This window comes from Podarcis vaucheri (assembly GCF_965113315.1).
Source record: "Podarcis vaucheri genome assembly, chromosome: 6".
Taxonomy (NCBI): Eukaryota; Metazoa; Chordata; class Lepidosauria; order Squamata; family Lacertidae; genus Podarcis; species Podarcis vaucheri.
The window spans coordinates 78,547,437-78,559,708 of NC_138764.1; the positions used below are offsets into that span (position 1 = coordinate 78,547,437).

At 40.6% G+C, this 12,272-nt stretch overlaps 1 protein-coding gene across 2 annotated transcripts in view; it reads left to right on the forward strand.

Annotated features, from left to right (window-relative positions):
• The window catches only part of ITCH (itchy E3 ubiquitin protein ligase), a 49,642-nt gene that overhangs the window by 4,144 nt on the left and 33,226 nt on the right, over positions 1-12,272 (forward strand). For both annotated transcript variants that reach the window (XM_082225949.1, XM_082225951.1), the window contains one exon: positions 11,256-11,346. In XM_082225949.1, coding sequence (XP_082082075.1) covers positions 11,277-11,346 — 70 coding nt within the window. In that variant the 5' untranslated portion in view covers positions 11,256-11,276. Of the gene's footprint in view, positions 1-11,255; positions 11,347-12,272 lie in introns of those variants that run through there.

Genomic DNA, 12,272 nt, shown 5'->3' on the forward strand with positions numbered 1-12,272 from the left:
CTTACCTCAAATATGAAAAGCATTTATATAAAGGAACAGGAGCAGTTGTTTGAATGTTCCCACTGATCTTTATTGCAATGTCAATGTTTCTTTAAATATAAATGTTAATAAATAAACAAACTCTTCCAGGCTACAGGCTCATTGTGAGCACAGGTTTAAACTTGAAGACCTTCTGCATTCAGGTATTGTGATTCAGGGTCTTTTTCCTATAAAGGAAAAAGTATATACAAAATCAAAGGCCAGATGAAAGAGGTTTATGAAATTGATTTCATAACTTGTTAATTCTGTCCTATAGTACATTGTTTTCTAAACTTGTCTGATTCCCTTGTCTTCTGAGGTGCTGTTTAAGAAAATAACATTAGAATTGTAACTTTATCCTTGAAAACTTTGTTTTTAGCATGTGTAAATAGTATCTGCCTCAAAGGACTCTATCCTCTAGCAATCTGTGTGAACCACTATATTCTAGATGTACATATTGATTAAAAGAGGCTAGTGCCAGAGCAACAACTAATGCAGAGTTGCAGCATGGACATTCTCTGAGGGATTATAATTCCCACTGCGTTGGGAGTGATTGGATAATCCAGTTGTAGATTACAGAGAAGTGGCAGAATTACCTGACCCCAGTGGAAGCTGTTTTGAAGGAGACAAGGCCAAAGCATGCAAAGATGCACAGGTTGGTTGCCTTTATGGGTGGGCACTTCAGATTCTCGGTCTTCAGCTGCTTAATTTATATCCCATGATAAAGTAGCAGATTCATATATTTTCAGCTGTATGGCAAGGTTTTTCCTTTCAGATGTTTGAATAGGGTTGACAGCATCACAGTTGGAAGCAAAACTTGAGAACATCAGAGAAAAGTACTCTTGCAAGAGAAAACATTAACAGGATAGATTTCTGATGAATTCAGTTATTAGGAATTCTGGGTGTTTGGACAAGGCTGAGAAAAATATTATAAACTTTAAGCTCATACACCTTTTTTATTATGAGTCGCATCCACCAAGCCATATGTGGAGTAGACCTGTTGAAACTGATGGATTTCAATTAGTCACAACTTAAGTCCATTTATTTTCATGGCTCTATGAGTATGGCTTGACTGGAGGTTTGCAGGGGAAAAATAGATGAAATAAGTGGGCCAACCCCTTCCCCAACTGTCCAATGAATACTGACCGTACTTTGGACATGTAATTCTGACTACTGTGGGTAAATAATGGGAGGAGGAATAGAATGAAGTTCGTTTTATTATTTTATTTAATTACAGTTATACCACTTTTATCTTTAGTGCTTGTGTCCATGTTGAATCCTGTTGAAATCCCAGGTACTGCACAGGGTTCCACTTATAAGCATTAGTTCGTAGAATGGAGTCTTGGTAAATAATTTGTTCTGCTGTTGTTCACAAATTGCATATTTCTTGTGGGATATGCATGCAAGTAAAACTAACCAGAATAAGTTATTCTGTCCTCTTCACTTTGAATTATAATAACCTCAAGTTACTCTGGAGTACAGTAAAAACTTGTTTTCCTATATTTTGGCTGCAATTGAATTTTTAAACCAAGGTTACATAATGCTTATTACGATCATGAGAAAAAATGCAGTTATACCTGCGCAGTTGGATTTTCCAGTAGTGTTCAGTGTACAAAAGAAATGTTATCTTTTTAAAAATATCTCAGTTTTTAAAAACAAGATAGCAGCAACCAACCCATCTAATATACTATTTGTTACAAAGAGCTCAGAACAGCATATATATTCCCAAGGCTATTTGTCATGGAGGCAATGCTTGGAACTCATCTACTTGACGTAGAGAAGAGCACTATTGATAGCTACTAACCATGATGACTATGCTCTGTCTCCACAGTTGGAAGTAGTAATGGTTCTGAATGCCAGTTACTGGAAGCCGTAGGATCCTGTGCTCTAACTCTGCTTATGGGTTTCCCACAGGCATCTGGTAGGCCACTGTGATGCTGAATTAGATAGGCCATTGGCCTGATCCAGCAGGCTCTTCCTATGTTCTGATGGCAATGATAGTGGTGGGGGTAGCCAGTGTGGTGCCCGGCAGATGTTTTGGTCTAAACTCTTATCATTGGCCATACTGTGGAGGATGTACGGCAGCTGGGAGTCCAACAATATCTAAAGGGGACTATGTTAGCTATTCCAGCTGTATGTTATAGCTTCACTGCATTTATATGGCAATTTTATACTCTTAATACACCATGAATGGAGATATGCCAATACTAGGTTGGCAGATGGCCACTATGTTCTATGTGTGGTCAGCTTCAGAGGGACAGGGAAGGTACAACAAGGAGAAAACAACACAGTGTCAAAACTACATACATACACAGAGAACTGTGCTGACAGCAACACACATATACCATCCCACTCAGAGGGATGAACACAGGATGGTGAGGATATGCCTCCAGCGCACACTACATGTAAGATAATGCTAGAGTATTTCCACTTCATCTGCCCTGGTTGCACAGCCACCAACATATCTGCTGCTTCTGGCCCCATGCATCCTTATAGGCTGGAGTCTGAATCCTTGTATGTCACTCACAACCACTTTTTTTGGAAGAACAGCACATACAAAGGGAGGGAGGACAGTCCATGCAAAACAACATTGATGTAGTTTCCCGGGCCTCCAGAGAACAGGACACAGCCCTCCCTAGGACAAAGTTTCAAGACCAAATGAGGGGAAGTCACTGTTGCCAAGAATTAAAGCGAAGTGGCCAAAACATGCAATAAGACAGGCATACACTAACTGCTGCAATCATTCTTCAGCCGCTCCCTACATAAGGTTAGGAAGCACAAAATGGGAGTTTGAGCCCCATCAGGAGGAAGGGGCAAATATGTTCCTACTCACCTTTTGCATGCCTGGCAAAATAACATAAAATCATAATCATGGCAAAAGAGGGAGCTCCTGGGATTCCCAACCCACAGTTCGAGTTCCACAACGTGTTCACACTCAACTTCAGCAGCAAGACAGGCATCAGACAAACCATGGGTCATTGACATCATCCCACTGCAGCCCAGATGTTACAATCACTGCAAGATAAACCCTAAACTCAAGCAGCTTGTTTTCTACATTAGCTGTGGAGTACCTTTCATGCACAAGTCTGATTAGCATGTCAGTCCTCTGAATTTGGCCCATGTGGTCATTTTGTACAAATCAGGCCTATAGGTCAGGTGTGGATATTTTTTTATCTAAGCAGTAAGACATCTTGCTTCTAAACATCACAGCTCTAAGGCTGGAGATGAGCCTTTGGCCACTCCCACACCTTGAACTGTCTCATATGGCATCCCACATGTCAACCATATGTCAAAATTAACTGGAGAGTGGGCCAGTTCTGGAGCCCGTCCTCTGGGTGGATCCAGTTCCCTACTCCCTTTTTACATCCTCGAGGCCCCTTGTTTGAATCCAGGGGACAACTGCACACTCAAAAAGGGTTGGACTGCTATACCAGGCAAACTAGCCAATTAGGAGATGTGCTGCGTGAAGCAATAGCCTGCCTCCTATACGGACCATTTAGCCCCTTTTGCCCATCCTTCTCCTTGGTGACCTATGTGATACCTCCTTTTCCTCACATTTTGCCTGATGGGGAAGGATCATAGGTTGGTGTACATCTGTTTTGCACGTTGAAGATCCCAGGTTCAATCTCTGGTATCTCCAGGTAGGATAAGAAATACCTTCTTTTCTGAACCCCTAGGAACACTGCCTGTCAGAGTAGACAACACTGAATTAGGTAAACCAATGGCTCCTTGACCCAGTATTAGGCAGCTTTGTATACTCCTAGCCTTGCTAGGTAGCATCCCAGTAGACATAAATGCCCTTCCCAGTCCTCCAGCCATGTAAAAAATCAAAACCCAAAACAGATGGCCTTGTGACAGTCTGGCAGAGCAGGGCTCTCTCATATTTCTGGGAACCTTGTGAGCAGAGAGTTGGGCCTACCGACCCTGAGACCATTCCTTATGATCCCATCCTAAGGCCCACTGAAGCCCCGTCGTACTATGCTCTAGAAGAGGAATTCTCTTACCACTCCCTAGCAACAAAGACGCATGGCAAAACGTGGCAATGCCAAAGCCTTGACTCACAGGCAGTTTTAATTTCACTGCGGGGCCCACAGGACCTGGATGTTGGGTCCTTGGGTTAGGGCTAAGGCAGCAGTTCCAGGGAGTGACCTTCAATGGTTCAGGCCTCCTGCATGGACGCTATTACAGTTCTTCAAAGAAAAAAATATTATAATAATTTTTCAGCAAGGGAGTGGCCACATTGCGTTTATTTTTTCCTGGGGTGCTCTTTTTGCACTAGCTGCCAGGGAGGTAAGCTCGGGGTCAGACCTGGGCTTGGCCATGCAATTCCTTGCGGTTTCCTTGACCCTCCTGGTACCCTCCTACCTCTCTCCCTTGGTGGCGGCAGCAGTGGCGACAGTAAGCTGGTGCCTGGCTGGGGGGTGGCTCTGCGGCCATGATGCTCTGGCAGAGCAGCTTTTAAACTGGGGGGGGGGGGGGAGGAAAAGCCCACAGGAGCTGAGTAGGGTTTGGAGCAAATCTCACTCGAATGACAATGATAAAATTAATGAAAATTTAAATGTGGGAGGTATACAACTCAGCACTTTGAATGCAGGAGCACATGATTGCAGTTGAGAGAGGAGAAAGCATCGTAGATCAAAATGGAAGTGCCAAAGACACTTGAAGAATGAGTCTTGCATATTCTCTGTGTTTATACGTATGCTAATGTTAGAAGAGTCCAAGCCAGTGTGGGTTAACTGAGGTGGAATGCAGAGAGCCAATGAGACACCATTACCTCTGCTGCAACATGTAAGTGTTGTTAAGCCAACTGGGAGCAGAGATCATAGTGTTCTTAAATTAAATATACTACATATAAACAGTCAATCACCAAGAAAATCTGACACCGTAACATTTGATTTCAAAAAATGAGACTTCCCCAAAATGAGTGGCTTGATAAAATGGAAGTTGAAAGGCAAAGTCAAGAAGGTCAGATCAGATCACTCCAGAATGCTTGGGAGCTGTATAAAAATACAGTCTTAGAAGCTCAAGTGGACTATATACCACAGAGCAGGAAAGATACCATGAGCGTGAAGAGGATGCCAATGTGGTTAACAAGTGGAGTCAGAGAAGCTATTAGAGGCAAGAAGGCTTCCTTCCAGCCAGGCAGTCATGCTTCTGGTATATTCCATTAGCTCTGTTCTGCCCAATTTCCATTTTACCCCCCCCCCCAGTTGCACTCAGTGTTATCTGGCCTGTGACAAAGGGTCCTCAGTGGACTAGGTTTTGGGATGGGGAGATTTTTTTGCTTGCTTTTTTCTACTTCTGCAAACATTGGGTTTCTCTCAAGCATGCTAATACTTCCTGTTCCAGTTATGTAACTGGATGTCAATGGTGAAGTTTAGGAATCTAGGATAGCAATTGTTCATATTTATTGTTTCATTAATATTTATTAAATTTCTATATTGCCCTTCATCTGAGGAATAGAGGGTGGTTTACAATATAAAAATACAAAAAGACATACAATAGTAACAAACAAAAACAATGCCCACCAGGTTAAAAGGCTATAGATTGTTTCATTAGCCAAAGTCCTGGGAGGAAAGGAATGTTTTTGCCTAAAGATATGTAACGAAGGTTCCAGGCAAACCTCCCTGAGGATAGCATTCCTCATGCATGGAGCTACTGCAGAAAAGGCCTGTTCTTGTGTTGCCACCTTCCAAAGCTCTGACAGGGGAGGCACATGAAGAAGGGCCTCTGATGATGATTGCAGGGTCCAGGCTGTTTCATATTGGGAGAGGCAGTCCTTGAGCTTTTGCAGTACTGAGCCGCTTAAGGCTTTATAGATCGAAGCCATCACTTTGAATTGGACCAGGAAACTAATTATTTAATAATAAATAAAATTATAATTATTCTGGTGGAATGATCCTAATTTTTAGAGTTGTTCTGATTCCTGCCAGTAGCAAACGTGTATGCTAGAGTCACTGTCAGGAAAAGCATTTTGCTCCACCACCCCCGCCCTAATCTAGCAATCACATCCTCAAATATCACTTAGGAAGCAAAGGGTATTTCCGAAATTTGTCTTCTTAGGGCTCTTTACACACCAGCTGTACAAAGTTTGCTTTGCCCTTGGTCCCTTTGTGCTGATTGTTTGCCTCTTACTAGAATGTTACTGAGCAGTCAGTTACATCACAGCACCTCAAGCAATTGTAGACAATTAAAATTTCTATGATACCAAACCCTTGGTCAGTAGTGAGGGCTTGTAAATTAAATTAGTAAAAGATAAAGATAAAGAAATTAGTAGATATCTTCTAGCCAATCAGTTGTGCTTTGAGAACAAGACACTGTAAGCCATAGGCTTTCATTCCCTCCTCCTCCTGGAGTTGGATTGTTCAGACCATAGTTAAGATTAACTACAGTTTGTCTGGGATCAGACATTACAACATGTAAAGTTCATGCTTTAATGTGACACCTATTGTTATTACCATCATAGGTGCCTTGAAACAGCATCCATTCAAGGTATTTCCTACTTCAAATATATGTGCTAAATATATTTTATACTGAGTAAAATTGACACACGTCTGCAGTTCATTCTCCACCTTCTGACATTCAATATAAAATGAAACAGGATATTAAGAGTAGAAGACACTTAAGTGCCAAGTAGTCTTTACTTCTGCCTTTAAAGAAGGCACTTGCTGCATCTTCTGTTTTATATAGTGCATTTAAAAATAGACAAGTGTGACAGCCTTTAATCTGTTTGCTACTCACCTATTTCTTTGGCTAGAAAACATTTGTTCAATTTAAACCTAATCTCCCAGTTTAAGCTTGTTAATTAGTTTTCCATGACGATTGCATGTAGGGGAGATAAACTCATAAGCCTGCTTATTAACAGTATTTTGCCTATTTGCAACTTTTTAAAAATAAATACCTTTCAACTAAGAATAATCAGTTCCTTCAGTCTTTGACATCTTTTTATATGCTTTACAATTCCTCATGTAAAGTGAGGATGCTGAAATTTGGTGAACAGATGCGGCTAAAGCTTTCAGAATGGCCATATTATAGATGAAGTTAATAAATTCAACAATGAACTCAAAATGAGTTATTTGCAACACTATTTGGGGTTATTTATTAACCTTAATCGCCCCCCCCTTCAGTATGGCGGCCAGTTTGGGTACCTCAGCCCATTTTATTTCTCCCTTTCCCTAGTCTCCATCCCCCAAACAGTAAGCCAGAACTGTATGGCCACTCACCCTTCATTGGCCTATTTTGGGTCCCCAGTAATGCTAGTGATACCTCCCTTGTCTGTGTGGTTAGTGCTGTTTTGGCTACTTAAATACTGGCACTTAGAGAATGAGTTTTCCATCCCTTGTATAGGTGGATGGTGATGTTTCAGGGCTCACTACTGTCTTGATTGCTAAACCTATCAATTGCAGTTGTGAAAGCTCTTAAAGATTCAAAATCTGCAGACTTGCATAATAGTGAGCATCAGAAACTTCTCCTTACCTAATGTTTTAGGGTTATTGGATGCTTATATGAAGCATTTCCTTTTATAACTGTTTCAGATGACTAATCTCCTACCATGATGATCATGTGGTATAAGTCATGGGCAAAGGAGGTCCCGATTAGTTGAATTACTAAGGCCCATGCACTTCAGAGGAACATTTTTTTTAACCAAGTGAAATGTGATGCCCTTGAACTGGTTCAGACAATTTTGCCACCAATGGGTTATGTTAAATAGAGATAACTGCACGGCATAAAACTCAGCATCTGAATTCACCATTAGGTTAATAATAACAAATAGTAACTTTCTCTGTCTGTTGTATTCCTTTCTGTTAAACATTCGCACAGGTCTCCTCCGTGGTGCTGTCAGACACTATAGCTAGAACATTAACCTATGGTTAATTTTGACAAGTTGAAAGTAACTTCTAATTGTCTCTATCTTTTCAGAGATAATCAAACAGGTTGCGTGTCTCTGCTAAATAGGAATTACTTCATATGACTAAAATAAGCCCAGAGGCTTTCCTCTTAACCATAGGGACAAAAAAAGCTAGGTTGTGAAAATGCTTTTTTAACCATCACAGAGTTTTCTTAAAGTAGGCAAATTAGAGCTGTGCATCCCAAGATAGGCTGGTTATATTCCTGGCCCCCAGAAGTTTGATTCATCTCCACCCATGGAGTCCCATGCTCCATAAAACAAATCCCCCACCTTTCTCATATGTGCATACAGCAAGCTAACTATTTGCAATAGTAATTATAGTAGGAAGAAATAAATATTAATCATGCTTAGCATTTATATAGTGCTTACAGCAATTGGCCTATGTTTTATTGTTGTAATTCACATAGCAATCCTATAAGGATGCACAGTATTATTTTTATCTCATCATTTATTTTTGCTTTGTATCTCACCTTTTATACAAGGAACTCAAGGTGGCCCACATAGCTCACCTCATCTCCATATTATCCTCCTGTAAGGTATGTTAGACTGAAAGATAGTGACTGGCCCAAGGTCACCCATGTTACACATGGGGAACTAAAGGTGAAATTGCCTAAGTCCACCTAGTATGTTCCTGGTATAGGTAAGACCAGGAACTTGCTGAATATGTAAGCTGAATCTGATAGTCATATTCAGCAGCGCCACATGGAGTCCTGGTTCCTCTTAATCATGTATATAATTGTACCTCCCTGGGCTATAACTGGGGAACTGCATGCATAGTCTGGGAAAGGAGCCTGGGTCCTAAAGCATGATCATTCCAGCAGCAAAGTCTTTCCTCTTTGCCACGAAAAGGATAGCAAAGGGAAGTAGGGTTTTGGAATTGACTGAAGAGAGAAAGGAATCATAAGCTCTTTGTCTCCTTTCCCTTCCCTGCAATTCAGCTCACGCCATGTGAATTATTCATAGATTCCTATTTGTGTAAAAAGCCGTACATGTCAATGGGGCATTATGCTAGAGTGCTCAGCCTAAAAAATGAAAATTGGTGAGAGAGACCCCCTAATTCACTAAGTGAGGGAAAAATAACCAAGATACTAACCGGCTTTTCACACAAAAAGTACACATTCAATGCAAACACGAAGAGGTGGGTGTTGAAGAGTAACAGTGGCAGGATCCTCGCTGATCCCCATGCATTCTGCTGCTGCTGCTGTTGATGGTTCTGCAGCAGTTGAAGTACAAAGCTTCTGTCTGGGGGGGGGGGGGAACGTGGCAACTCTGTAGGAGTCTGTAGGAGTCCAGAGTTTCCACACAGATGCAAAGCTGAAAATTACTGAATTACAGGAAACTGCTGAGCTGTTGTTGTTTTTCCCTTTTCCCCTCTATTCTTCTTATAAACTACATAATTAAGTTAGCTGCCATTTCTAGTAGGGAAATGTTTTTGTTCATGAGGTGAGAGCAGCACATCATTAATACAGCAAATTCTGAAAGGTTCTTGATCATAAAGCCTGCTTCCTATAGCTAAGGATTTCCAGGAAGAAGAAACCACCGCTGACATCAGCTAGGCAAATGTTTGAAATATTAATTTTATTACCAGCCTGAAAGTGTTGGTTCCTTATTGATTCAAAGGTGATAACTTTAAAACACTAAGGTCTGCTTATCAAATTGTGAGGCATATTAAAGTAAACTTGAAAATAGGAATAATTGATTTCTTGAACTTTGAAACTAAAAAAACTCTGTTTTACATGAGACCTTCTAGTCCCACATCTAAGATTCTGATATTCAGCCCTACCAGATGGATGGGGTATTATTATTATTATTATTATTATTATTATTATTATTATTATTAAACAACTTCAGTCAAGTCTGGCAGGTACTCTCCAAATCTTAGTGGAAGTTACTATATGCTGAAATATATTGACACATGGGGTTTGCAGAAGCTGTTTATAACTCTGTGCCATTTTGGAAACTCTTTGTGGGGTTATTAGATAGCAGTTTGTACATGAAGAAATATTTCAGTTATGTGGGGTTTAATCTAGTATGAGTAATTTGTTTCAGTTTCATTTATGTATGTATATGTAGCTGTTTTCCAACTTCAGTTTGCACTAGTTAATTACAGTGGTGCCCCGCAAGACGAATGCCTCGCAAGACGAAAAACTCGCTAGACGAAAGGGTTTTGCGGTTTTTGAGCTGCTTCGCAAGACGAATTTCCCTATGGGCTTGCTTCGCAAGACGAAAGCGTCTTGCGTTTTTTGCAAGTTTGTTTCCTTTTTCTTAACGCCGTTAATACAGTTGCGACTTGACTTTGAGGAGCAACTCATAGAACGCAGTGTGGTAGCCTTTTTTGAGGTTTTTGGTGATTTTTGAAGCTTTTCCAAAACTTTCGACACCGTGCTTCGCAAGACGAAAAATTCGCTAGACGAAAAAACTCGCGGAACAAATTAATTTCGTCTTGCGAGGCACCACTGTAGTTGTGTTTTTATTGTGTCTAATCGCACAGTTTTCCTGTATATACAGATGTTATACTAAATATTTTATAGTTAGATCTAATCCAAAAAAATTGAGGGCAAATCATTTTGTTTTAATGAAAAAGATCATAAATACGAGAAAGGGATGTGGGAGCAGGTGAGGCAGGGCAAGTTGGGTAGCTCACACTGGAAATTGGTACTAGAATCAGCTGAGACCCTGTCAATACTTTTCCTGTCTGTGTGGAGAATCAGTTAACAAAGTCCATTTGAAAGGGGTGAGGGATGTATCAGTGGTGATTGTTTTTGTTGAACATTTATTTCTCTTTGTAACCATATAAATGAATGTTTGATTCAGCTCTGTCATTGAAAGTAAATGGATGTGATCAAGATGAAGACACAACCTTATTCCCAAGCCACTGGTTGCTTGCATCTGCTAATGAGTTGGGGTGGAGGAGAAGAGAACCACATATTTTGGCTCCTTCATTACAAATGATCACAACAGGCATTTCACCCGTATTTGTTTTGTTCTAGTTTGCCTTAAGAAACATTGGTCTGTCAATCACGTATAAAACAATAGAATTGTAGAGTTGGAAGGGACCCTGAGGAATAGCTAGCTCAACCCCCTGCAATGCAGGAATCTCAACTAGATCATATATGATGGCCATCCAACCTCTGTTTAAAATTTTGCAAAGAAGGAGAGTCCACAACCTCTTGTGGGAGTCTATCTAGATATCCTATAGTGTAGCTGTCTACTATATTAATGTATATGGCAACTGAGCTTAATTTTATATTTCTATTTTTTCAGTTGAACTCAATTTTAGTCTCTTTATCTCAAGAGTAAAGTTATTATTTATTGTTTCTTCATTCAGGTTCATGTACCTTCCTGTGGTATGGCTGGCAATGGGTCAAATTCAGAGCCTATCAGTGGACTAACTATGAAATCACAGCTTCAGATCACTGGTAAGTGTCTCAAACAGGCCGGCTTGCTGACTGTAGAGCCTTTGCTTTTAAGGGCAACTGAAGGAATTGCAGACTCCTATCTTTGTGGCCTTTTCCCACATCTTTGTGGGAAAATCTAAAACAAATCCTATTGGAAAGTATATAAAGATCCCTCATGTCAAGTCAAGCCATTTGCCCATCTAACTGTAACTGCCCCAAAGTCCTTAACATTATCAGAACATCTTTCCCAGTCTTATCCAAGATTTCTTTTGCCTGGAGGTGCTGAGGATTGAACATGTTCTTTGTCACTATTTCTCTGTGACCACTGGAACAGAATTTTTCCAGTAAATTGTTCACATTGCTCCTTCTCTTTGTTGATTCAGAGGTGTTTTAATGGAATTTTGTGCCAGAAGCCTTTAAATAATTTTTCTGTTCCAGCTAGTGTTGTTGGTTTAATCACTCTGCTTTGTTATTTCAGTGTCTTTTAAGCAAGTTTCTACAGACCTTTTATAAATTGGTTTTAACCCATTACAACTAGTGCATAGTGGGGAGCTCGTAGCCAGGGCTGCTGCAACAAACAGCCCCACAAGCCTTCCTGAGGCAGAGATGCGAGAGGGCATCAGAGGAGGGAGGGAAGGAAAGAAGGAGGGATAGAGGCCAGTGTTGCCCGCGGTGCCCCTGACAATCATCCAAGGCAGCCCAGGGTTGAAAAGCACTGGCCTAGGGAATAATCTTTTAGGGAAAGAATGCACATTGCCTCCTTTTTTGTTGATTCATTAATATTTCTTTGAACATATTAATGGATATCAACAGTGGTCTTTGAAGGAAACTTTATTTTGGCTCATCTTCACTATGACAGTTAAGGCCAAAAATATGGTATATGAATGAGTGATCAGTATAGACTCCTAGCTTGAAGAACCAGATGATAGGTGATTTTTTTATATTTA